Source organism: Somniosus microcephalus, chromosome 17, assembly GCF_052327205.1.
Source record: "Somniosus microcephalus isolate GS21.2 chromosome 17, FLI_Smic_1.0, whole genome shotgun sequence".
Lineage (NCBI taxonomy): Eukaryota > Metazoa > Chordata > Chondrichthyes > Squaliformes > Somniosidae > Somniosus > Somniosus microcephalus.
This window is the reverse complement of record NC_141003.1, coordinates 71724779-71750715: the sequence shown is the minus strand read 5'-3', so window position 1 is coordinate 71750715 and position 25937 is coordinate 71724779. Positions and strand designations below refer to the sequence as shown.

The following is a 25937-nucleotide window of genomic DNA, read 5'->3' as shown; positions in this document are numbered from 1 at the left end:
CGTCACCAAGGCCGGGGAGGTCCAGGAGTTGGCAGTGGCGCTGGTAAGAGGACGTTTGAAATTTTTTAAGTAGCGCAGCCTTCAGATGTTCGTACTTGCCATCCGTTGGTGGATTCTGCAGCGCTGCCCAAACCTTGGGGACTGTAGCGTAGGTGAGCGAGGCGACGAGGTAGTCGTACTTCGTGGCGTCGACTGTAATGCCTTTCAGCCGGAATCTGGACTCAGCTTGAACGAACCAGGCTTCGGCGAGGTTCTCCCAAAAGTCTGGTAATTTAACCGTGACTGCGTTTGTATCCGCCATGCTAGCTTAGGATTCGCCCTGAGCGTCGGGGTCACCAGTGTTGAGATACCGCGGCAAACGTGGGGGTCGAGACCAGAGCTATTGAAAACACAACTGCTTTATTCCTACCACATGGCAAACAGGAACTAGAAAAGCCCGCGCATCCACTTAAATACTTCCCAGACAGGAAGTGCTCCCGGCAGCCTGTCCCTGCGGGAAACAAGTTGCTGGAGGAAAGGGCCCCCGGCTGGGGGCTTCTGCTTAGACTGTCTGTGCCGCCGTGAGCGGATTATGTCCAGTGGTGGCGTGTCGCCACAGACCCTTTATTCTGAAACTATGCTGAGTTCTAGATTTCCCCACGTGGGGAAACATCCTCTCTGCATCTACCTTGTCGAGCCCCCTCAGTATCTTATATGTTTCAATAAGATCACCTCTCATTCTTCTAAATTCCAATGGGTATAGGCCCAACCTGCTCAACCTTTCTTCATAAGTCAACCCCCTCATCTCAGGAATCAACCGAGTGAATCGTCTCTGAACTACCTCCAATGCAAGTATATCCTTCCTTAAATAAGGAGACCAAAACTGTACGTAGTACTCAAGGTGTGGTCTCACCATTACCTTGTACAGTTGTAGCAGGACTTCTCTGTTTTTATACTCCAACCCCTTTGCAATAAAGGCCAACATTCCATTTGCCTTTGATTACTTGCTGTACCTGCATGCTAACTTTTTGTGTTTCATGCACAAGGACCCCAGGTCCCTCTGAACTGTAGCATTTTGTAATCTGTCTCGATTTAAATAATAATTTGCTTTTTTATTTTTCCTGCCAAAGTGGATAACCTTGCACTTTCCCACATTATACTCCATCTGCCAAATGTTTGCCCACTCAGCCTGTCTATATCCCTTTGCAGATTCTTTGAGTCCTCTGCACAACTTGCTTTCCCACCCATCTTTGTATCATCTGCAAACTTGGCTACATTACACTCAGTCCCTTCATCCAAGTCATTAGTGTAGATTGTAAATAGTTGAGGCCCCAGTACCAAACCCTGTGGCACTCCACTAGTTACCGGTTGCCAACTGGAAAATTACCTATTTATCCCGACTCTCTGCTTTCTGTTAGTTAGCCAATTCTCTATCCATGCTAATATATTACCCCCAACTCCGTGAGCTCTTATCTTATGCAGTAACCTTTTATGTGGCATCTTATCGAATGCCTTCTGGAAATCCAAATACACCACATCCACTAGCTCACCCTTATCCACCCTGCTCGTTACATCCTCAAAAGAACTCCAGCAAATTTGTTAAACATGATTTCCCTTTCATAAAACCATGCTGACTTTGCTTGACTGCATTATGATTTTCCAATTGCCCTGCTACTGCTTTCTTAATGAAGGACGCCAGCATTTTCCCAACGACAGATGTTAGGCTAACTGGTCTATAGTTTCCTGCTTTCTGTCTCCCTCCTTTCTTAAATAGGGGTGTTACATTTGCGGTTTTCCAACCCGCTGGGACCTCTCCAGAGTCCAGGAAATTTTGGTATATTGCAACCAATGCATCCACTATCTCTGCAGCCATTTCTTTTAAGACCCTGGGATGCAGGCCATCTGCTCCAGGGGACTTGTCGTCTTTTAGTCCCATTATTTCACCAAGTGCTTTTCCCTTAGTGATAGTGATTGTCTTTAGTTCCCCCCTCCCTGTGGCCCCTTGATTGTTCATTATTGGGATGTTGTTAGTGTCTTCTACCGTGAAGACAAATACAAAATATTTGTTCAGAGTCTGCCATTTTCCCGTTCCAATTAGATTGAAAGAAGCAGCTTATAATGTTACGAAGAATAGTAGTAAGCCTGAGATTCGAAGAGTTTCAGAAGCCAGCAAAGGATGACCAAAAAATTGATAAAAAGGGAAAAAAAGGAATACGAGAGGAAACTAACAAGAAATATAAAAACAGATTGTAAGAGCTTCTACAAGTATGTAAAAAGGAAGAGAGTAGCAAAAGTAAACGTTGGTCCCTTAAAGGCTGAGACAGGAGAAATTATTATGGGGAATGAGGAAATGGCAGAAACATTAAACAAATATTTTGTATCTGTCTTCACAGTAGATACCCAAGAAGCATACCAAAAATGGTGGGGAACCAAGGGTCTAATGAGGGTGAGGAACTTAATGTAATTAATATAGGTAGAGAAAAAGTACTAGAGAAACTAATGGGACTAAAAGCCGACAAATCCCCATGACCAAACGGCCTACATCCTAGGGTTCTAAAAGAGGTGGCTGCAGAGATAACGGATGCATTGGTTTTGATCTTCCAAAATTCCATAGATTCTAGAACGGTCCCAGCGAATTGGAAGGTCGCAAATGTGACACCGCTATTCAAGAAAGAAGGGAGAGAGAAAACAGGGAACTACAGACCAGTTAGCTTGACATCAGTCGTTGGGAAAATGCTGGAATCCATTGTTCAGGAAGTGGTATCAGGGCATTTAGAAAATCATAACATGATTAGGCAGCGTCAACATGGTTTTATGAAAGGCAAATCGTGTTTGACAAATTTATTAGAGTTTTTTGAGGATGTAACTAGCAGGGTAGATAAAGGGGAACCAGTGGATGTAGTACATTTGGATTTCCAAAAGGCTTTCGATAAGGTGCCACATAAAAGGTTATTACACAAGATAAGGGCTCATGGGGTTGGGGGTAATATCTTCTTCTTCTTAGGCAGTCCCTCGGAACCGAGGACAGAAATCATAGAAAGTTACAGCACGGAAGGAGGCCATTTCGGCCCATTGTGTCCGCGCCGGCCAACAAAGAGCTAGCCAGCCTAATCCCACTTCCCAGCTTTTGGTCCGCAGCCCTGCAGGTTACAGCATCCCAAGTGCACATCCAAGTATTTTTTAAATATGGTTAGAGTTTCTGCCTCTACCACCCTTTCAGGCAGTAAGTTCCAGACCCCCACAACCCTCTGGGTGAAGAAATTTCCCCTCAAATCCCCTCTAAACCTTCCCCCAATTACTTTAAATCTGTGCCCCCTCGTTTTTGACCCCTCTGCTAAGGGAAATAGGTCCTTTCTATCCACTTTATCTATGCCCCTCATAATTTTATACACCTCAATAAAGGTCTCCCCTCAGCCGCCTCTATTCCAAGGAAAACAGACCCAGCCTATCCAGTCTTTCCTCATAGCTAGGATTCTCTACTCCCAGCAACATCCTTGTAAATCTCCTCTGTACCCCCTCTCTAGTGCAATCACATCTTTCCTGTAATGTGGTGACTAGAACTCCACGCAGTACTCTAGCTGAGGCCTAACTAGTGTTTTATACAGTTGAAGCATAACCCCCCTGCTCTTGTATTCTATGCCACAGCTAATAAAGGCAAGCATTCCGTATGCCTTCTTAACCACCTTAGCTACTTGCCCTGCTACCTTCAGGGATCTGTGGACATGCACTCCAAGGTCCCTTTGTTCCTCTACACTACTCAGTGTACAACCATTTAATGTGTATTCCCTTTCCTTGTTAGCCCTCCCCAAATACATTACCTCACACTTCTCCGGATTGAATTCCATTTGCCACTGTTCTGCCTACCTGACCAATTTATTGATATCTTCCTGCAGTCTACAGCTTCCTTCTTCAGTATCAACCACACAGCCGATTTTAGTATCATCTGCAAACTTCTTAATCATACCTCCTATATTCAAGTCAAGATCGTTGATATATACCATAAAAAGCAAGGGACCTAGTACTGAGCCCTGCGGAACCCCACTGGAAACAGCCTTCCAGTCACAAAAACACCCATCAACCATTACCCTCTGCTTCCTGTCTCTGAGCCAGTTTTGAATCCAACTTGACACTTTGCCCTGGATCCCATGGGCTTTTAACTTGCTTCCACACTAAAATGAGTTCTCAAGTGACGAGTCCAATGCGGGACCTACAGTCTCTGTCACAGGTGGGGCAAACGGTGGTTGAAGGGGTGGGTGGGGTGCTTGGGTTGACGTGCGCTCCTTCCGCTATTTGCACTTGGCTTCTGCTTGCTCCCGGCAAAGAGACTCGAGGTGTTCGGCGCCTTCCCAGGTGCTTCTCCTCCGCTTTGTGCGGTCTTGGGCCAGGGATTCCCAGGTGTCGGTGGGGATGTTGCACTTTTTCAAAGAGGCTTTGAGGGTGTCCTTGAAGCGTTTCCTCTGCCCATCTGGGGCTCTCTTGCCGTGTCGGAGCTCCGAGTAGAGCGCTTGCTTTGGGAGTCTCATATCGGGCATGCGGACACTGTGGCTCGTCCATCGGAGCTGATCGAACTTGGTCAAAGCTTCGATGCTGGGGATGTTGGCCTGAGCGAGAACACCGACGTTGGTGCGCCTGATGCCCTGATTCCACTTCCTGAACAATGGATTCCAGCATTTTCCCAACGACTGATGTCAGTTGGTACCCTGCTAGTTACATCCCCAACATGTGGTTGGGGGTAATATAGTAGCATGGATAGAGGCTTGGTTAACGGACAGAAAACAGAGAGTAGGGATAAACGGGTCTTTTTCAGGTTGGCAGGCTGTAACTAGTGGGGTGCCACAAGGATCCATGCTGGGGCCTCAGCTATTTACAATCTATATTAATGACCTAGGTGAAGGGACCGAGTGTAATGTATCTGTTGACGATACAAAGCAAGGTGGGACAGTAAGCTGTGAGGAGAACACAAAGTCTATCTATATTCCTTTGCAGACTCTGAGTGGGCAGTGAGGTGGCAGATGGAGTATAATATAGGGAAATGTGAGTAGGAAGAATAGAAAAACAGAATATTTTTTAAATGGTGAGAAAATTTTAAATGTTGGTGTTCAGTGATTTGGGTGTCCTCGTACAAGAAACACAGAAAGCTAGCCTGCAGGTACAGCTAGCAATTAGGAAGGCAAATAGCATGTTGGCCTTTATTGCAAGGGGGTTGGAGTATAAGAGTAAGGAAGTCTTGCTACAATTGTACAGGGCCTTGGTGAGACCACACCTGGAGTACTGTGCACAGTTCTGGTCTCTGTATCTAAGGAAGGATATACTTGCCTTGGAGGCGGTGCAACAAAGGTTCACTAGATTGATTCCTGGGATGAGAGGGCTGTCCTATGATGAGAGATTGTGTCGAATGGGCCTGTACTCTGGAGTTTAGAAGAATGAGAGGTGATCTCATTGAAACATACAAGATTCTGAAAGGGATTGACAGGGTAGATGCTGAGAGGTTGTTTCCTCTGGCTGGAGTATCTAGAACTAGGGGGCATAGTCTCAGGATAAGGGGTCGGCCATTTAAGACCGAGATGAGGTGGAATTTCTTCATTCAGAGGATTGTGAATCTTTGTAATTCTCTGCCCAGAGGGCTTTGGATGCTGAGCCTTTGAGTATATTCAAGGCTGAGAGAAGATAGATTTTTGGACTCTAGGGGAATCAAGGGATTATGGGGATAGGGTGGGAAAGTGGAGTTGAGGTCGATGATCGGCCATGATCTTATCGAAAGACGAAGCAGGCTCCTATTTCTTACGTTCTTATGAAAAAAAAAAAAAAGGAATACTCTTCAGGAGTAAATTAAAATCAGACACCATTAAGTGGTCCAGAAGCTTCTCTGCGCAGTTCTTAGGAAGACCCCCCTGGTGCGGCTAGTTTTAACCCGGATCCCCAGCCCTGCTGGTTTTAAGCCAGATCCCCTTCTCTAGAAGTTTAGGGAGGGAATTCCAGAGCTTAGGGCCTAGGCAGCTGAAGGCATGGCCGCCAATGGTGGAGCGATCAATATCGGGGATGTGCAAGAGGCCAGAATTGGAGGAGCGCAGAGATCTGAGGGTTGCAGGGCTGGATGAGTTTACAGAGATAGGGAGGGACGAGGCAATGGAAGGATTTGAAGCATGCATTCTAACCATGAGACAATGCTGTTTTTACACAGACCAGCACCGTACTCCTTTAACAACAGAATTTTTTCAGTACCATAAAGGAATATCTCGGGACTTCATGAGAAAGTGAGCTTCAAAGATGAAACCTTCCAGAGCTATGAACAGGAACTGTCCAAACGTCACGATGTTCCCACATCCTGGAAAATCCCTGTAGAAAGAAAAGTTTTTTTTTAATTCCGAGTTTAACAGCCAATTGCTAATTCTACCAGTTTAACTTTTTATTTTAAAGGTTTTTCCTGCAAGAAAATGGCATAGAATCGCACAAATCAAACTAACAGCAACAACAAATTATAACACAAGGATCAAATATAACTAAATGACCGATCAAAAATGCCTGCACGGAACAAATAAAGGCCTTGGCTTGAGGCGGACCATTACATACAACAAGATGGGCAACACGATTGGAATTAGTCTTTTGAGGTCTCGGCCTCATGCTCTACAAGGGAGCTAGAAACTGCTTACAGCTCTACCATTTCCCCAACCTCTCCAAACTACTCTCAGCAGGTCCTGGACTGGTCATTCTCATCTTCTGACACTGAAACAAACAGTAATAGACGAGGGAACTAGATGTAATATTTCCAAGTTTGCAGACGACACAAAGCTGGGTGGGCGTGTGTGCTGTGAGGAGGGTGCCGAGAAACTCCAGTATGATTTGGACACGTTGGGCTGCCCAATGTGGATAAATGCGAGGTTATCCACTTTGGTGGCAAAAACAGGAAGGCAGATTATTATCTGAACGGCAATAGATTGGGAGAAGGGGAAGTGCAACGAGGCCTGGATGTCCCTGTGCACCAGTCGCTGAAGGTAAGCATGCAGGTGCAGCAGGCGGTTAAGAAGGCAAATGGTATGTTGGCCTTCGTAGCGAGAGGGTTCGAGTACAAGAACAAGGATGTCTTGCTGCAGTTGTACAGGGCCTTGGTGAGACCACACCTTGAGTACTGTGCGCAGTTTTGGTCGCCTTATCTGAGGAAGGATGTTCTTGCCATGGAGTGCAGTGAAGATTCACCAGACTGATACCTGGGATGGCAGGAATGACGTATGAGGAGAGATTGGGTCGATTGGGCTTATACTCGCTAGCGTTTAGAAGAATGAAAGGGGATCTCATTGAAACTTATAAAATTCTAACAGGACTGGACAGACTAGATGCAGGAAGGATTTTCCCGATGGCCAGGGAGTCCAGAACCAGGGGTCACTGTCTTAAATGGCTTACCCCTTATCCTTAGATTGAGATGAGGAGGAATTTCTTCACCCAGAGAGTGGTGAACCTGTGGAATTCTCTACCACAGAAGGTAGTGGAGACCAATTCATTAAATATATTCAAGAAGGAGTTGGATATATTTCTTAAGGCTAAAGGGATCAAGGGATATGGGGAGAAGGCAGGGACAGGGTACTGAATTTGGATGATCAGCCATGATCTCATTGAATGGCGGAGCAGGCTCGAGGGGCCGTATGGCCTACTCCTGCTCCTACTTCTTTTGCTCTAATAAACATACTCCAATATTAAAAGCAGCTTGATTGCTGGAACAGCAAACCCTGTATAAATTTCCCAAAAGTAAATGAAGGGGCCGCGCCCAGCCCGAGTACCTGTGCCCCTCTGGTACAATCAATGGGGAAGACCATGCTTAAATCTTATAGTGGAGGGACAGGGAAGGACGTGTCTGGTGGACACCGGGGCGACCCGTACAGTGCTCTACCAGGAGAATCCTTATCAATCCCCATAGTCAAACGGGCAACCCTATAGTTTGTCAGGGTTTACAGGTAAAGCTCAGGTTGGGGCGGTATTGTTTCCTTTACTGATCCAAGCAGGAAACTTGGAAACAAAGTGGCAATGTGTTTTAATGAACGCCGCACAAATTGTACAAGGCGTATTGAGGGCAGATTGGCCAAGTGGGAATAATATCATCGCAGATTTCTGCAACCTGTGTCTATGGCACGCGAAAGAGGGCACTGAGGGAATAGTTGTGATTCCCGCAGGAATAGCTTGGATCCATTCCGCAACTGGGGTCATATATGGCATGGAACAGTTAAAACGGAGGGTCCCCTCAGAATATCAAGCAGTTTGGGAAAAGAGACAAGGGGCCTTCGCGAAACACAAAAATGACTGTGGAAGTTTGAAGGGCATGGAGGTTCAAATAGATGGGGAACCAATGACCAAACCCCTGAGCCAATATCGATATGCAAGAGAGGCGGAGGATGACATTGCGGGGGTAGTGAAATCCCTCGTAGACCAAGGAGTGCTCAGACTCATAGCTACGCGTGTTAATTCACCTGTCTGGCCGGTGAAGAAGCCGGAAGGGTCGTATCGTATGACGGTAGACTATCGGGTACTAAATAAGTGTATTCCAGCCTGCTCCCCTACTGTAGCCACGGTAGGCGAATTGATAGCTCAGATTCCCTCACCGCGCAGGTGTTCAGTGTCCTGGACATCTCGAACGGGTTCTGATCTGTTCCCATGAGAGAGGAGGACCAGTATAAATTTTCATTCACCTTTAGGGAGCAGCAGTACACCTGGACGTGTCTGCTTCAAGGGCTCCACATAGAAGCATAGAAGATAGGAGCAGGAGTAGGCCATTCGGCCCCTCGAGCCTGTTCCGCCAATTAATGAGATCATGGCTGATCATCCAAATTCAGTACCCTGTCCCTGCTTTCTCCCCATATCCCTTGATCCCTTTTGCCTTAAGAAATATATCTAACTCCTTCTTGAATATATTTAATGAATTGGCCTCAACTGCCTTGTGTGGTAGAGAATTCCACAGGTTCACCACTCTCTGGGTGAAGAAATTCCTCCTCATCTCAGTCCTAAATGGCTTACCCCTTATCCTTAGACTGTGACCCCTGGTTCTGGACTCCCCCGCCATCAGGAACATCCTTCCTGCATCTAGTCTGTCTAGTCCTGTCAGAATTTTATAAGTTTCAATAAGATACAACAGCCTATCTATCTTCCACCAGTGCATGGCGCGCGCTATCCAAAATTTAAGTCACCCCAAACAATTGATTCAATATGTGGACGATCTCTTGCTTTTCACCGAAACCAAAGAGCAACATGTTGCGTTGCTAGATGAATTGCTAGGACTATTGGAGGATGCAGGCCTTAAGGTGAATCCCAGAAAAGCATAAATAGGGCAACAGACGGTACAATTTCTGGGACTCACCCTCACACATGGAGAAAAGAGTATAGACCAGGCAAAATGTAAGGCTGTACAGGATCTTCCGATCCCAAATGGCGCGCATGGCTTGAGATCTTTCCTGAGTCTAACAGGGTATTACCGGAAATTTATTGAGGATTATGCCGCCGTCACTAAGCCATGGCAAGCGCTACTCAGGAAGGGAGTAGAATGGGAGTGGGGACAGGAGCAGCAGCACGCCTTCAAAGAGACCGAGTCTAGGCTACAAACGGCCCCTGCGCTGGGATCGGTAAGCCCGGATCTGCCATTCTGGCTGGAGGTCGCGGCCTCCGATGCTAGTCCGAGTGCGGCATTGCTACAGGAATGCAATGGGAAACTGAGACCTGTGGGGTATGCGTCCCGAGCATTGACTGAAGTAGAAAAGGGTTACTCCGTCTGTGAGAGACATCTGTTAGCAACCTTTTGGGCGGTAAAACACTTTGAAGTGTTTACGGGAGAACACCCAGTGACTCTACTTACATGTCACACGCCTACCCAATTATTGCTTGAGGATTCAGGACGGTACCGTTAGTAGCGCCCGAATAGCTAGGTGGACTCTGTTGTTAAGTCAGACCAGGACAAAAAACGAACGGCTGACCGAACCCAAATTGGCAGCAAACCTACTGTACCAGGGATCACAGCACCGGTGTACTGTAGATGGAGCTTGGGATTCAAAAGGAGGTTTTAGAGCTGGACTGCACCCTGAGGGAAGGGATATTTATGTAGACGGATCTAGTTATGTTGAACATGGAGAGAGAAGGACTGGTTGTGGAATTTACGATCCTCAGAACCAGGTTGAGTAGCACCTAAAGTTACCTACATCCATGAGCACGCAGCAAGCCGAATTGGCAGCAGTGGCATATGTGGTGACTCATCCATACAAATTCCCTACACTCTACATCATTTGCTCTGACTCCATGTTCACATGTAATTCTTGCACCAAATATCTGGCCATATGGGCCAAGCGAGGCCTTACCTCAGCGGAAGGGAAGCCATTACCCTTATTAAAAGCAATCCTGGATGTCACCGATAACAGTAATGTTGCGTACTACATCCATAAGGTTAAGACCCACTTGAAGGCTGAGCCCCGATGGGAAGGCAATAAGCGAACGGACAAGCTGGCCAAAGAGGGAGCAAAAGAGGGGACACAGTGGGACCCCATTTGAATCTGGATTAGTGATGGCCCACACAGATAGGAAAGTGGCCCTTCGGGATCCAGAACCCTTTGATTTCAAACAGGCGCAGCTGAAAGACGTCACGTTAAGGGCGGTCATTCAAGCGAAGGAAAAGGGAGAGGTGTTCGAGGGTTCGTACGGTGCACCAGCTATAACTATAAGAGAGGGGATGGTGTTCAAAGGAGATAAATGGGTAGTACCAGCGGGAAACAGAATTTATACAGCTAGCTCGAGGGACCCGGCGCTGGCCACCCAGGAATTGGGAATGCCTGTCAGAGTCGTAGCTGTGGCCTGGTGGCCCAATATCCAAAGAAATGTGGAGGAACACATACATAATTGTCTAGTGTGTGCAGCCAATAACCCAGATCCCCAAACATGGAAAGCGTCGCTAGGACACACGCGACAAGTAGACGGTCCGCGGAGAAGCATACAGATTGACTTTATAGGACCCCTGCCCGTTACTAAGAAAGGGAACAAGTATTGCCTAGTCCTAGTTGGCAATTTACTAAGTGGGTAGAGGCCTTCCCATATAAAGCGGCTACTGCCCTGTTTACAGCCAAATTTCTGGTAAATGAAGTTTTCTCCAGGTGGGGACTCCCAGACATTGTGGAGTCCGACCAGGGATCCCATTTTACGGGGCAGATCAGGCAGACCGTGTTGACCACGTTGGGGATAAAAGCGAAGTGGCAGGTCACCCACCACCCACAGTCTTCGGGGATTGTGGAAAGGATGAATAGGACGATCAAAGAAAAGCTGAGGGAGCAGTTAGTGAGGCAAATGAAAAGAAGTGGGATGAAGCCCCGCCATTGATACTCATGGGGATAAGGGCTGGAGCCTCTAGGACTATGGGTTATTCCCCTCATGAACTGGTCACCGGGAGAGCTACGAGAACGGCTCTCCATCTGCTAGTCCCAGGCTTGAATGATAGGCAAGAATTGGAGGCCAATAAAGACAAATTTGCCAGAGATCTCAGAGCATTTGCAGCGCCTCCTAAAGGCGGCTGCCACTAATATAGGCAAGGGTCACAGAGAACAAGCTAAGATTGGAGTTCACAGAGAGCCAGGAATGGGATGTGGGAGACCAGGTAATGGTGAGAAATTACGCACGAGTAGGAATGTTTGAGCCCCTGTATAAGGGACCCTACCCTACTGTGGACAAAGCCAGTCCAATGGTCTATGCCAATCAACACCCAAGACGGGTTAAATGGTTCCATATTAACCAGTGTAAACGTTACAACCCAGACACCGAGAGGGCATCACTACCTCGGGTACAGGGATCGATTCCGAGTCTGTCCAACCGAGACAGACCCCATCATATGGGAAGAAGATGATGATGAGATGCGTCAACAGGTGCCCCAGGCTGCAGGAGCACCGGCTTCCCGGCCGATGGCACAAGCTGCGGTCCAACAGGCAGGCCAGCAGGCGGGTCCACCCGAAGCTACACCAGGGCTGGGGGGGGGGCCACAGCCAAGGGTAACCCGGTCTGGTAGAGTGGTGAAACCACCAGTGCCTTATACACCTCTGGGTACGTCTATGGCAATCCCGATAAGGTGGAAGTCCTCCGGACCCACTTCTACACCGTCCCACATGCAGGTAATTGAGAAACATAGAAGATAGGAGCAGGAGTAGGCCATTCGGCCCCCCAAGCCTGCTCCGCCATTCAATGAGATCATGGCTGATCATCCACACTCAGTACCCTGTCCCTGCCTTCTCCCCTTATCCCTTGATCCCTTTAGCCTTAAGAAATATATCTAACTCCTTCTTGAATATATTTAATGAATTGGCCTCAACTGCCTTCTCTGGTAGAGAATTCCACAGGTTCACCACTCTCTGGGTGAAGAAATTCCTCCTCATTTCTGTCCTAAATGGCTTACCCCTTATCCTTAGACTGTGACCCCTGGTTCTGGACTCCCCCGCCATCGGGAACATCCTTCCTGCATCTAGTCTCTCTAGTCCTGTTAGAATTTTATAAGTTTCAATGAGATCCCCTCTCATTCTTCTAAACTCCAGCGAGGGACCAGAAGAAGGACTGCTTACCAATTCTGAGTTATGTAAATATTGTGTAATAACTTTATACGTCACCCGTGAAGGGAAAACCCCTCAGAGTAAGTTTTATTCTTTGTGTTTTCAGGAAAAACGACGACCGTTCGGATACATCTCTCCGGGTTGATTTGCAGCATGGCTACGGCTTATAACACCCCGTTGAGAGTAGACCGGGAGGGCCTGTGTTGCCTCCCGGAGCGAGGTCTCACTGCTCCTGGCCACAGATAGCGTACTTGGATAATGACGGGCTGGGTAGAGCAAAGACACTGCTGCAATGACACAAATCCAAGAGATAGGCCACGATGTATTTTACCGCTAGCAGTAGGTAAAGGACCGAGATGTTTTAACACAAGGCCTTATTTGGATAGAAGCCCATTTTGGTTTAAGGGAGCGAGGGGATGGAAGAAGAGAACCAGACCGGCCCAGAATAGAGCAAGGGTCAGACGGAGAAGAGAGAAGCTCACAATTATAGGGGTTGAAGAATTATTTTACGTGTAAAGATCAGACCCTCACCATCGATGTGTCCCTATGGAAAGCGAATAAGGGCGAGGAGTTCTGTGGGGGTTGTGGCGACAGTTATAACATGTGGGATATAACAGGATCCGATCCCTGGTCACTGTCCTCTATGGCTATCAGTTTCTGCTTCACGATTTTGCGTTGTCGTGTGTCTCGAAGGCCGCCTTGGAGAATGCTTACCCGAATATCGGAGGCTGAATGTCCTTGACTGCTGAAGTGTTCCCCGACTGGGAGGGAACACTCCTGCCTGGCGATTGTTGTGCGGTGTCCGTTCATCCGTTGTCGCAGTGTCTGCATGGTCTCACCGATGTACCATGCTCCGGGGCATCCTTTCCTGCAACGTATGAGGTAGACAACGTTGGCCGAGTCACATGAGTATGTACCATGTACCTGGTGTAATGATATCAGCAAATAGTGATGGTATTTGCCTGTTTGATAATGATGCCTTACCAGCATATTTGCCTGATTGATTATTTATGCCTGACCAGCAGAGGGCATGTGAGAGACAAGCAGTTTAGTTTTAGTTTTAGTTTCAGTTTCGTTTTAGATGGATCTCTAAGATGGTGTCTCCTGTAATGCTGTTAACAGAGTTGAACATACTTTAGATAAAAAGTCATTCTCTTTCATGAATGTGTCGTCATTGAACCCACATACAAATCAATACACCTGGTGGGTGGTGTCCTCACATGTGATGATGGTATCTGTGTTGATGATCTGGCATGTCTTGCAGAGGTTGCCGTGGCAGGGTTGTGTGGTGTCGTGGTCGCTGTTCTCCTGAAAGCTGGGTAATTTGCTGCGAACGATGGTCTGTTTGAGGTTAGACGGCTGTTTGAAGGCGAGTAGTGGTGGCGTGGGGATGGCCTTAGCGAGGTGTTCGTCGTCATCGATGACATGTTGAAGACTGCGAAGAACATGGCGTCGTTTCTCCACTCCGGGGAAGTACTGGACGACGAAGAGTACTCTGTTGGTTGTGTCCCGTGTTTGTCGTCTTAGGAGGTCTATGCGATCTTTTGCTGTGGCCCGTCGGAACTGTCGATCAACGAGTCGAGCGTCATATCCCATTCTTACGAGGGCATCTTTCAGTGTCTGTAGGTGGCCATCGCGTTCCTCCTCGTCTGAGCAGATCCTGTGTATTCGCAGGGCTTGTCCATAGGGGATGGCTTCTTTAACGTGGTTAGGGTGGAAGCTGGAGAAGTGGAGCATCGTGAGGTTGTCCGTGGGCTTGCGGTAGAGTGAAGTGCTGAGGTGTCCGTCTTTGATGGAGATTCGTGTGTCCAAGAATTAAGCCGATTCTGAGGAGTAGTCCATGGTGAGTTTGATGGTGGGATGGAACTTGTTGATGTTATCATGTAGTCTTTTCAGTGATTCTTCGCCGTGGGTCCATAGGAAGAAAATGTCGTCGATGTATCTGGTGTATAGCATTGGTTGGAGGTCCTGTGCAGCGAAGAAGTCTTGCTCGAACTGGTGCATGAAGATGTTGGCGTATTGGGGTGCGAATTTGGTCCCCATGGCTGTTCCGTGTGTTTGGGTAAAGAACTGGTTGTCGACGGTGAAGACATTGTGGTCAAGGATGAAGCGGATGAGTTGTAGGATGGCGTCTGGAGATTGGCTGTTGTTGGTGTTGAGTACTGAGGCTGTCGCAGCGATGCCGTCATCGTGGGGGATACTGGTGTAGAGTGCCGAGACGTCCATCGTGGCGAGGAGTGTTCCTGGTTCAACTGGTCCATGGGTGCTGAGTTTCTGTAAGAAGTCTGTAGTGTCGCGACAGAAGCTGGGGGTTCCCTGTACGATGGGTTTCAGGATGCCCTCGACATATCCAGAGAGGTTCTCACACAGGGTTCCGTTGCCTGATACGATAGGATACCCGTGTGTGTTGGCTTTGTGTATCTTTGGGAGGCAGTAGAAGTCTCCCACGCAGGGAGTACGTGGGATGAGAGCGCGTAGGATGCTTTGAAGGTCTGGTTCGAAGGTCTTGGTCAGTCTGTTGAGTTGGCGGGTGTGTTCTTTGGTCGGATCTGCAGGTAACTGTCTGTAGTGTTCCTGGTTGTCCAGTTGTCGGTATGCTTCCAACCAACGCTATACACCAGATACATCGATGACATTTTCTTCTTATGGACCCACAGCGAAGAATCACTGAAAAGACTACACGATAACATCAAGTTTTTTTTTAAATTCATTGATGGGATGTGGGCGTCGCTGGCTAGGCCTGCATTTAAGTGCCCATCCCTAATTGCCCTTAAGATGGTGGTGAGCCGCCTTCTTGAACCGCTGCAGTCCATATGGTGTAGGTATGCCCACAATGCTGTTAGGAAGGGAGTTCCAGGGTTTTGGCTCAGCGACAGTGAAGGAACGGCGATACAGGTCCAAGTCAGGATGGTGTGTGGCTTGGAGGGGAACTTGTAGGTGGTGATGTTCCCATGCGTCTGCTGCCCTTGTCCTTCTAAGTGGTAGAGGTCACGGGTTTGGAAGGTGCTGTTGAAGGAGCCTTGGCGAGTTGCTGCAGTGCATCTTGTAGATGGTACACACTGCAGCCACAGTGCGCCGGTGGTGGAGGGAGTGAATGTTGAAGGTGGTGGATGGAGTGCCAATCAAGCGGGCTGCTTTATCCTGAATGGTGTCGAGCTTCTTGAGTGTTGTTGGAGCTGCACTCATCCAGGCAAGTGGAGAGTATTGCATCACACTCCTGACTTGTGCCTTGTAGATGGTGGAAAGGCTTTGGGGAGTCAGGAGGCAAGACACTCGTCGCAGAATTCCCAGCCTCTGGCCTGCTCTTGTAGCCACAGTATTTATATGGCTGGTCCAGTTCAGTTTCTGATCAATGGTAACCCCCAGGATGTTGATAGTGGGGGATTCAGCGATGGTAATGCCATTGAATGTCAAGGGGAGATGGTTAGAGTCTCGCTTGTTGGAGATGGTCATTGCCTGGCACTTGTGTGGTGCGAATGTTACTTGCCACTTGTCAGCTCAAGTCTGAATGTTGTCCAGGTCTTGCTGCATATGGACACTGACTGCGTCAGTATCTGACGAGTCTTGAATGGTGCTGAACAGTGTGCAATCATCAGCGAACATCCCCACTTCTGACCTTATGATGGAGGGAAGGTGATGCGCTATCAATAACTCAAAAGACTGAGATTAAGCGAGTAACTAACAGGCTTTTATTAACAAGAGAATGAAGGTGTGCCTCGAGTGGTCGACCGGTCCAGAATACAGAGGAACTGTGGAACAATCACCTTTATACCTGGACTCGTGGGAGGAGTCAACCGAGGCATGTACAGGCATGTACACAGTGGAATACAAACAGTGGTTTACCACATTCACCCCTTGTTTAAAAATGAGTCCGGCGGGGTGAAGTGTATTAAAAGTTAGTGTATTGTAGTCTCTCCGGAGGTCTTGTCTGCCGCTGTGATCGACGTGGCGACGGCAGGGGTAGTGAAGCTACCGGCGTCGAGTCCCGCGTAGGCTGAGGCACTGGTGTGTAGTCCTCGTGGGTGTCTAGCGGGTCGCGGGGACCAGGCCTGCCGTCTGCTGGATATTGGATCGTTTGGGGGGGGGGGGGGGGGTAGTGGGTTGTGGGTTACTGCGGCCCCCGAGGGTGCGAGGTCTCGTATGGAGACTGTGTCCTCCCGCCCGTCCGGGTACGCAATGTACGCATACTGGGGGTTGGCGTGGAGGAGGTCGACCCTCTCGACCAGGGGGTCCGTTTTATGGGTCCTCACGTGTCTTCTCAGTAGGACCGGCCCTGGGGACGTCAGCCATGGCGGTAGCGATGTCCCCGATGTGGACTTCCTTGGGAAGACAAACATTTTCTCATGAGGGGTGGCGTTAGTGGCAGTGCAGAGCAGTGACCGAATAGAGTGCAGCGCATCGGGGAGCACATCCTGCCAGCGGGAGGTCGGGAGGCCCATAGACTTTAAGGCTAGCAGGGCGGCCTTCCAAACTGTCGCATTCTCTCTTTCCACCTGTCCGTTCCCCCGGGGGTTGTAACTGGTGGTCCTGCTTGTGGCAATACCCCTAGCGAGCAGGAACTGGCGGAGTTCGTCGTTCATGAACAATGAGCCCCGGTCGCTATGGATATAGCTGGGGAAGCCGAACAGGGTGAAGAGGTCGTTCAGACATTTAATGACCGTGGCACTGGTCATGTCCGGGCAGGGGATGGCGAACGGGAAACAGGAGTACTCGTCAATAATGTTGAGGAAGTACACATTGCGGTCGGAGGAGGGGAGAGGCCCTTTAAAATCAACGCTCAGGCGCTCGAAGGGGCGAGTGGCTTTTATCAGGTGAGCCCTGTCTGGTCTATAAAAGTGCGGTTTGCACTCAGCGCAGACTTGGCAGTTCCTGGTCATGGTCCTGACCTCCTCAATGGAGTAAGGCAGGTTGCGGGCCTTGATGAAGTGGAAGAACCTGGTAACCCCCGGGTGGCAGAGGTCATTGTGGAGGGCCCGCAGTCTATTGATCTGCGCGCTGGCGCAGGTGCCACGCGATAGAGCATCCGGGGGTTCATTGAGCTTCCCGGGCCGGTACAAGATCTCGTAATTGTAGGTGGAGAGTTCGATTCTCCACCTCAAGATCTTGTCGTTTTTGATTTTGCCCCTCTGCTTGTTGTTAAACATAAAAGCAACTGAACGCTGGTCAGTGAGCAGGGTAAATCATTTTCCGGCCAGGTAGTGCCTCCAATGACGCACAGCCTCCACAATAGCCTGGGCCTCCTTCTCAACAGCGGAGTGTCTGGTCTCCGGGCCCTGGAGGGTTCGTGAAAAGAAGGCCACGGGTCTCCCCGCCTGATTAAGGGTAGCGGCCAGGGCAAAGTCGGACGCATCGCTTTCCACCTGGAAGGGGATGGATTCGTCCACTGCGTGCATGGTGGCTTTGGCAATGTCTTCCTTGATACGGTGGAAGGCTAAGCGGGCCTCTGCCGTCACGGGAAAGGAGGTGGACTTGATCAGCGGACGGGCCTTGTCTGCATAGTAGGGGACCCACTGGGCGTAATAGGAGAAAAACCCTAGGCACCTCTTCAGGGCCTTGAGGCAGTGGGAGCTCCATAAGGGGACGCATCCGGTCGGGGTCGGGACCGATGACTCCGTTCCACAACACAGCCAAGGATGGCGAGGCGGGTTGTGCGGAATATGCACTTCTCCTTGTTATACGTCAGGTTCAGGAGTTGGGCGGTGCGGAGGAATTTTGAGGTTTGCGTCATGGTCCTGCAAGTCATGGCCGCAGATGGTCACATTGTCCAGATATGGGAAAGTGGCCTGCAATGCCTTTTGATCGACCATCCGGTCCATCTCCCTTTGGAAGACGGAGACCCCGTTGGTGACGCCAAAGGGAACCCTAAGGAAGTGATAGAGGCGGCCGTTTGCCTCAAAGGCAGTATACTGGCGGTCCTCAGGGCGGATAGGGAGCTGGTGGTACGCTGATTTCAGGTCAATGGTCGAGAAGACGCGGTACTGCGCGATCTGGTTGACCATATCAGCTATGCGGGGGAGTGGGTAAGCGTCCAGCAGGGTGTAGCGATTTATTGTCTGGCTGTAGTCGATGACCAGGCGCTGCTTCTCGCCGGTCTTAACGACCACAACCTGGGCTCGCCAGGGGCTGGTGCTGCCCTCAATAATCCCCTCCTTCAGGAGCCGCTCCACTTCGGTTTTAATGAAAACCCTGTCCCCGGCACTGTATCACCTGCTCTTTGTGGCGATGGGCTTACAGTCGGGGGTGAGGTTAGCAAACAGTGGGGGGGTGACTCTTAGGTGTGGAGAGGTTGCACCTGGTGCGCGGCGGGCAATTTGGAAGCTGCTGGCTGCGGACTGTGAGTGGGGGGGGGGGGGGGGGGGGGGGGGGGGAGGGGTCCACCGTACGCCATCGTAACACTTTTAAGGTGGCACTGAAAATCTAACCCCAGTATAACGGCAGCGCAGAGGTGGGGCAGGACCAGAAGTTTAAAATTATCGTACACAGTCCCGTCTACTACGAGTGTCACCACGCAGTAGCCGCCAATGTCCGCCGACTGGGACTCGGAGGCCATAGAAATCCGCTGGTGCGCAGGCAGGACTGGGAGAGAGCAACGCCGCACCGTGTCGGGGTGGATGAAGCTCTCCGTGCTCCCAGAGTCAAAAAGGCAGATTGTTTCGTGACCATTGACCTTAATGTCCATTGTGGACCGGGCCAGTTGGTGCGGTCTCACTTGGTCCAGCGTAACGGAGGCCAGCGTAGGGGTCGGTGTGTCGCTGCGGGTATCAGATGAGGCGGTGTTGGGGGCCTGTTGTGTCCCGGCTGTCGTCCAAGATGCTGGCGTAGTGTCCCTTCTTCCCGCAGCCCGAGCAGATCGCATTTTTCGCCGGGCAGCGCGCTCTGGGGTGTTTGGCCTGGCCACAGAAGTAGCATTTCTGGCCTTGGGGCACTGCTGTCTGGCCTTGGGACACTGCTGCGGTAGTTGGGCCGTTGCTGGGATGTGGCTGGGGTGGCACGGCGCTATGAGACGGTCCTACCGTGTCCCAGGCTGTCGTTCCCCGCGGCGTCCATGGTGCAGAGGAGTAGGCATCCATGCCCCGGTAGGCTGCGTCCAATGATAGTGCGAGTTCAGAGGCCTTGTTGAGATCGAGGTCACTCTGCTCCAACAGTCGCTGTCAGGTGTAATTGGACCTGTGGCCCGCTACAAAAGCGTCCCGGATAAGTTCCTCTGTGTACACGGCGGCCTTTACATCCTTACAACCACAGGCCCGGCCAAGCACAGACAGTACCTGAAGGTATTCCTCGGTCGATTCCCCAGGTTGTTGTTTACGACTCCCCAGGAGGTGCCTGGCGTACACCTCGTTCACTGGGCGCGTGTACTGGTCCTTGAGGAGCTTGATAGCATCCGCGTACGAGGTTGCGTCCTGGATGACCGAGTACACTCGGTGGTTCACTTTGGAGGTCAGGACATCCAGTTTGTCCTCGTCCGATTTGACCGTTGCAGCGGAGGCGATCAGGAATTTTTCAAAACACCTAAGCCAGTGAGTAAACTTGGTGGATGAGTCCGCCTCCCGATGATCTAAGTCCAGGCATGCTGGTGTGAGGATCTTCTCCATTATAAAAATCTTGTTAATAAAATTGATGCGCTATCAATAACTCAAAAGACTGAGATTAAGCGAGTAACTAACAGGCTTTTATTAACAAGAGAATGAAGGTGTGCCTCGAGTGGTCGACCGGTCCAGAATACAGAGGGACTGTGGAGCAGTCACCTTTATACCTGGACTCGTGGGAGGAGTCAGCCGAGGCATGTACAGGCATGTACACAGTGGAATACAAACAGTGGTTTACCACAGAAGGTCATTGATGAAACAGCTGAAGATGGTTGGGCCTAGGCCACTGCCCTGAGGAACTCCTGCAGTGATGTCATGTGATTGAGATGAATGACCTCCAACAACTGCAGCCAACTTCCTTTGTGCTAGGTATGATTCCAACCAATGGAGTGTTTTCCCCTTGATTCCCATTGACTTCAGTTTTGCTAGGGCTCCTTGATGCCACACTCGATCAAATGTTGCCTTGATGTCAAGGGCAGTCACTCTCACCTCACCTCACCTCTCGAGTTCAGCTCTTTTGTCCATGTTTGGACCAAGGCTGTAATGAGGTCAGGAGCCGAGTGGCCCTGGCGGAACCCAAACTGGGCGTCAGTTAGCAGGTTATTGCTGAGTAAGTGCCGCTTGATAACACTGTCGACGACACCTTCCATCACTTTGCTGATGATTGAGAGTAGACTGATGGGACGGTAATTGGCCGGGTCGGATTTGCCCTGCTTTTTGTAGACAGGACATACTTGGGCAATTTCCCACATTGCCGGGTAGATGCCAGTGTCGTAGCTGTACTGGAACAGCTTGGCTAGGGGCGCAGATAGTTCTGGAGCACAAGTCTTCAGTACTATTGCCGGAATGTTGTCAGGGCCTTTGCAGTATCCAGTGTCTTCAGCCGTTTCTTGACATCACGTGGAGTGAACTGAATGGGCTGAAGACTGGCATCAGTGATGCTGGGGACCTCAGGAGGCGGCCGAGATGGATCATCCACTCAGCACTTCTGGCTGAAGATGGTTGCAAATGCTTCAGCCTTGTCTTTTGCACTCACGTGCTGGGCTCCACCATCATTGAGGATGGGGATATTTTTGGAGCCTCCTCCTCCTGTTAACTGTTTAATTGTCCACCACCACTCACGACTGGATGTGGCAGGACTGCAGAGCTTTGATTTGATCCGATGGTTGTGAGATCACTTAGCTGTGTATCGCATGTTGCTTCCGTTGTTTGGCATGCAAGTAGTCCTGTGTTGTAGCCTCACCAAGTTCCATCCCACCATCAAACTCACCATGGACTACTCCTCAGAATCGGTTTAATTCTTGGACACACAAATCTCCATCAAAGACGGACACCTCAGCACTTCACTCTACCGCAAGCCCACGGACAACCTCACGATGCTCCACTTCTCCAGCTTCCACCCTAACCACGTTAAAGAAGCCATCCCCTATGGACAAGCCCTGCGAATACACAGGATCTGCTCAGACGAGGAGGAACGCGATGGACACCTACAGACACTGAAAGACGCCCTCGTAAGAACGGGATATGACGCTCGACTCGTCGATCGACAGTTCCGACGGGCCACAGCGAAAAATCGCATAGACCTCCTCAGAAGACAAACACGGGACACAACCAACAGAGTACCCTTCGTCGTCCAGTACTTCCCTGGAGCGGAGAAACTACGCCATGTTCTTCGCAGCCTTCAACATGTCATCGATGACGATGAACACCTCGCTAAGGCCATCCCCACGCCACCACTACTCGCCTTCAAACAGCCGCCTAACCTCAAACAGACCATCATTCGCAGCAAATTACCCAGCTTTCAGGAGAACAGCGACCACAGCACCACACAACACTGCCACGGCAACCTCTGCAAGACATGCCAGATCATCAACACAGATACCATCATCACACGTGAGGACACCACCCACCAGGTACATGGTACATACTCATGTGACTCGGCCAACGTTGTCTACCTCATACGTTGCAGGAAAGGATGCCCCGGAGCATGGTACATCGGTGAGACCATGCAGACACTGCGACAACGGATGAATGGACACCGCACAACAATCGGCAGGCAGGAGTGTTCCTTCCCAGTCGGGGAACACTTCAGCAGTCAAGGACATTCAGCCTCCGATCTTCGGGTAAGCATTCTCCAAGGCGGCCTTCGAGACACACAACACAAAATCGTCGAGCAGAAACTGATAGCCAAGTTCCGCACTCATGAGGACAGCCTCAACCGGGATCTTGGGTTCATGTCACGCTACATGTAACCCCACCTGACGTAGAGTCATCCAGACTCGAGTCGTCGTTGGCTTGTTCTCTCTACACAGATGCGGCCGGACCTGCTGTGATTTCCAGCAAAAAAAAATTTTTTTTTTTTTTTTTTTAAAATAAAAGTTCTTTGTTTTTCATACAGACCCCAGCATCTGTAACATTTGACCCCTGGTGACCCCACCTCATTGTTCTTTGATGTAATGTTTTCCTGACTGACCTGTTTGGACCCCATCCACACCTTTGATTGCTGTGGTTATCTCTCTGCCGAGGTGGGATAAAGGGCAGTTAGAAAGATTACCTGTAATCATCTGGCAGTGTTCTCTGACTATATATGCTGTGCCTATATGCATCTCTTCACTTCACCTGACGAAGGAGCAGCGCTCCGAAAGCTTGTGATTTCAAATAAAGCTGTTGGACTATAACCTGGTGTTGTGTGACTTCTCACATTTGTCCACCCCAGTCCAACACCGGCATCTCCAGATCATGGACAGATGCATCTGCGACAGGGAGATTGGTGAGGGAAGGAGGGAGGAGGACAGTAGGAGTATGTGTGTGTGCTAGGCCGATGTTGCAGAGCCTGGTCTCCAATCGTCTTGGATCCCCTTGCCATTGGACCAAGCCCTTGCTCTGTCAAGCCCGTGGGGTAGCTGATGTGCAACAGCCACCCCACGTTAAAAGAATTCACGCACAGGCATCTTCCACCCTTTAAAATGAAGTTCGGGACCTGGAACGTCAGGACCCTCATGGACAACCCCAACAGCGGCAGACCGTACTGCTATCGTTGCCCGGGAGCTCAGACCTTTCGACATAGACATCGCCACCCTAAGCGGGGAAGGCCAAGGAGCAAGGCGGTGGTTACACCTTCTTCTGGAAAGGCAAACCTTGGCTTGAGTTTGATCTACTAATCAGAGGAAAAAATCATTTCTAATTCTAAAAAAAATTCTAATTCCAATTCATTAATAAAAAAGAAAAAGACTTGCCTTTATATGGTGTCTTTCACAACCTCATCCCAAAGCGCTTTACAGCCAAAGAAGTACTTTTGAAGTGAAAAGAAAGACTTGCATTTCTGTTAACGTCTTTCACAACTTTAGGACGTCCTAAAATTCTTTACAGCCAATAAAGTACTTTTTGAAGTGTAGTTACTGTTGTAATATAGGAAGCGTGACAGTCAATTTGCGCACAGCAAGGTCCCATAATGTGAAAATGACCGTAACAACTGTTATAGGTATTGGTTGAGGGATAAATATTGGCTAGGGCACCGGAGAGAACTCCCCTGCTATTCTTCAAAATTGTGCCATGGGATCTTTTATATCCACTCGAGAGGGCAGACAGAGCCTCGGTTTAGCATCTCATCCAAAAGATGGAAACTCTGACAATGCAGCACTTCCTCAGTACTGCACTGGAGTTTAAGCCGAGATTTTGTGCCCAAGTCTCTGGAGTGGGACTTGAACCCACAACCGTTTGACTCAGAGGCGAGAGTGCTACCAACTGAGCTAAGGCTAACACCTTGGAAACCAAATAAGGGCAAAAATCACACTTGTCATAGTAAATTACAAAAATAATGGAATTTGTCATGGGATGGAATCTGAGGCAAGTGACCAGCCTTACCCATAAGAAGCAGAAGAGACTGTAATCTGCAAGTGTTTGATTGATAATTCATAAGATTTCAAGGTCACCTGGTCCAAAACTGGATGGGTAGTGCTAACATACTAGAGTGCTCAGTTTGGGAACCAGGCTAAACATAAGTAACAGCCAGATCTCTGGTTCTCACCTGCCATGAAATAAAGGCAACAGCCTGATCCCTGGTTCTCACCTGCCATGAAATTAAGGCAACAGCCTGATCCCTGGAGCTCACCTGCAATGAAATAAAGGGAGTAGCCTGATCCCTGGAGCTCACCTGCCATGAAATAAAGAGAGTAGCCTGATCCCTGGAGCTCACCTGCCATAAAATTAAGGCAATGGCAGGATGCCAGGAGCTCACTCACCTGACCAACAGTTCCAGGAACACAACGTTGCTGGTGCAGCCCAGGAACACCAGGCCAATAGCAAAGCCTGGGTGCATCTTGCCCCTGGTATACGGGTGTGTGAGGGTAAGATACCCCTGCTCGGCCGCCGCTGAACCCCACTCTCTTCCTGCTCCTTCCCCTCCACTCACGGCACAAGAAGCCGACACGTCCACCGCTTTCTCCCTCTCCCTTTCCGATCCTGTCCCGTCCCACTGCGCATAGCCTCACGCGCAATGCGCGCCGGGAGTTGTAGTTCTCCGCCGCGGGGACGCCGTGGGAACCACACGCGCAGTGCATGCCGGGGGTTGTAGTGCACGCACGCCGCGTCGGCGCACTCAAGTTGCCGAGTTTATATTTTAAAGAAAGACTACAGGTCCTAGTAAGCTTTGCGAGCTGTCTTGGGCGCTGTCGTGGCAACAGTGAGTGACTGAAATGTGAAGCCAACTGAAAGGTGAATACACTTCACAAAAAACTATCAATTGTTTTGTTGCTTATGTTTTGGGGGGAGGGAGGCTTTCTTTAATTATAACATTTATTATTTCTTGTGGTAGCAAATTCCACAATCTAACCACTCTCTGGGTAAAGAAGTACCTTCTGAATTCCCTTTTGGATTAATAAGAAATTCAGGAGAAACATCTTTACCCAGAGAGTGGTAATAAGGTCGAACTCGCTACCACAAGGAGTAGTTGAGTAACATAGATGCATAAGGGGAAGTTAGATAAACACATGACGGATAAAGGAATAGAAGGGTCTGTTGATGGGGTTAGATGAAGTAGATGAAGGCTCATGTGGAGCAGTTGGGCCAAATGGCCTGTTTCTGTGCTGTAAACTCGATGTAATTCTCTATGTAAGGTACAAAAGGTTTGGGGGGAAAAATTCAGTATTGCCCCGTTTGGGGCGCCATTATCGGCCGTGCACAAAGCTTAGCGCCTGGTGCTAATTATCGCCTCCGACAGCAAACTTGGCTTTTATCGCCCCTGGAGGTGATTGGAGCGTTAATCAGGCGCTTCACACCTGTCTTAAGGCGCAAAGGCTGAGGAGCGAGGCGCTACCTCAGAGCGCTGGCGAAGCAAGGAAGGGCAAATCAAAATGAACCTGCAAAGTGCTGCTCAGTACTCAAAACTCCTTCACACAGCATTGAATCTTTCCAGAAGTCTCTCTCTCTCTCTCAGAATGCGTGGTGCAAAAATGTCACCGACAAAAAAAGGCAGGAAGTGGTCGCCTTTAAATAGCGCTCCCCCAGTCCCTTTCTGACAGCAAAACGCTCCCCTCAACCTGTCGTTGCTAGCGGCAGGCGTAAGGCAGGGGGCGCCACTAATTATCCGGTCCGGGGCGCTAATGGGGCGTTGTGCACTCGACTGACGTCACGATCTGCCGGCGCAGGAGATTGTGGCGGTAGTGTTTAGCGCCGCCGCAAAATGTCTAGTTAATTTCATGAGCGGCGCAAACATCGCTGCGCCCGGGCGCTAGTTGCTTTGCATCCCAATTGGCGCCCTCTTAAGGCACTAACGGGAGGCGCAAACAACTGAATTTTTCCCCCTTGATGTTTAAATAACTTT

At 49.6% G+C, this 25937-nt stretch overlaps 1 protein-coding gene across 4 annotated transcripts in view; it reads right to left on the bottom strand.

The window, feature by feature from the left end:
- slc35b4 (solute carrier family 35 member B4) overlaps window positions 1–24662 on the bottom strand; it is a 61892-nt gene extending 37230 nt beyond the window's left edge. The window contains exons 1-2 of one of the 4 annotated variants that reach the window (XM_086010670.1): window positions 24528–24662; window positions 6202–6315 (exon numbers count right to left, since the gene is read on the bottom strand). In XM_086010670.1, the coding sequence (XP_085866796.1) occupies window positions 6202–6315; window positions 24528–24598 (185 nt within the window). In that variant the 5' untranslated portion in view covers window positions 24599–24662. Of the gene's footprint in view, window positions 1–6201; window positions 6316–24357 lie in introns of all 4 variants that reach the window. The other 3 variants (XM_086010672.1, XM_086010669.1, XM_086010671.1) reach the window with 3 other exon arrangements.
- Between the last annotated feature and the right edge of the window lie 1275 nt (window positions 24663–25937).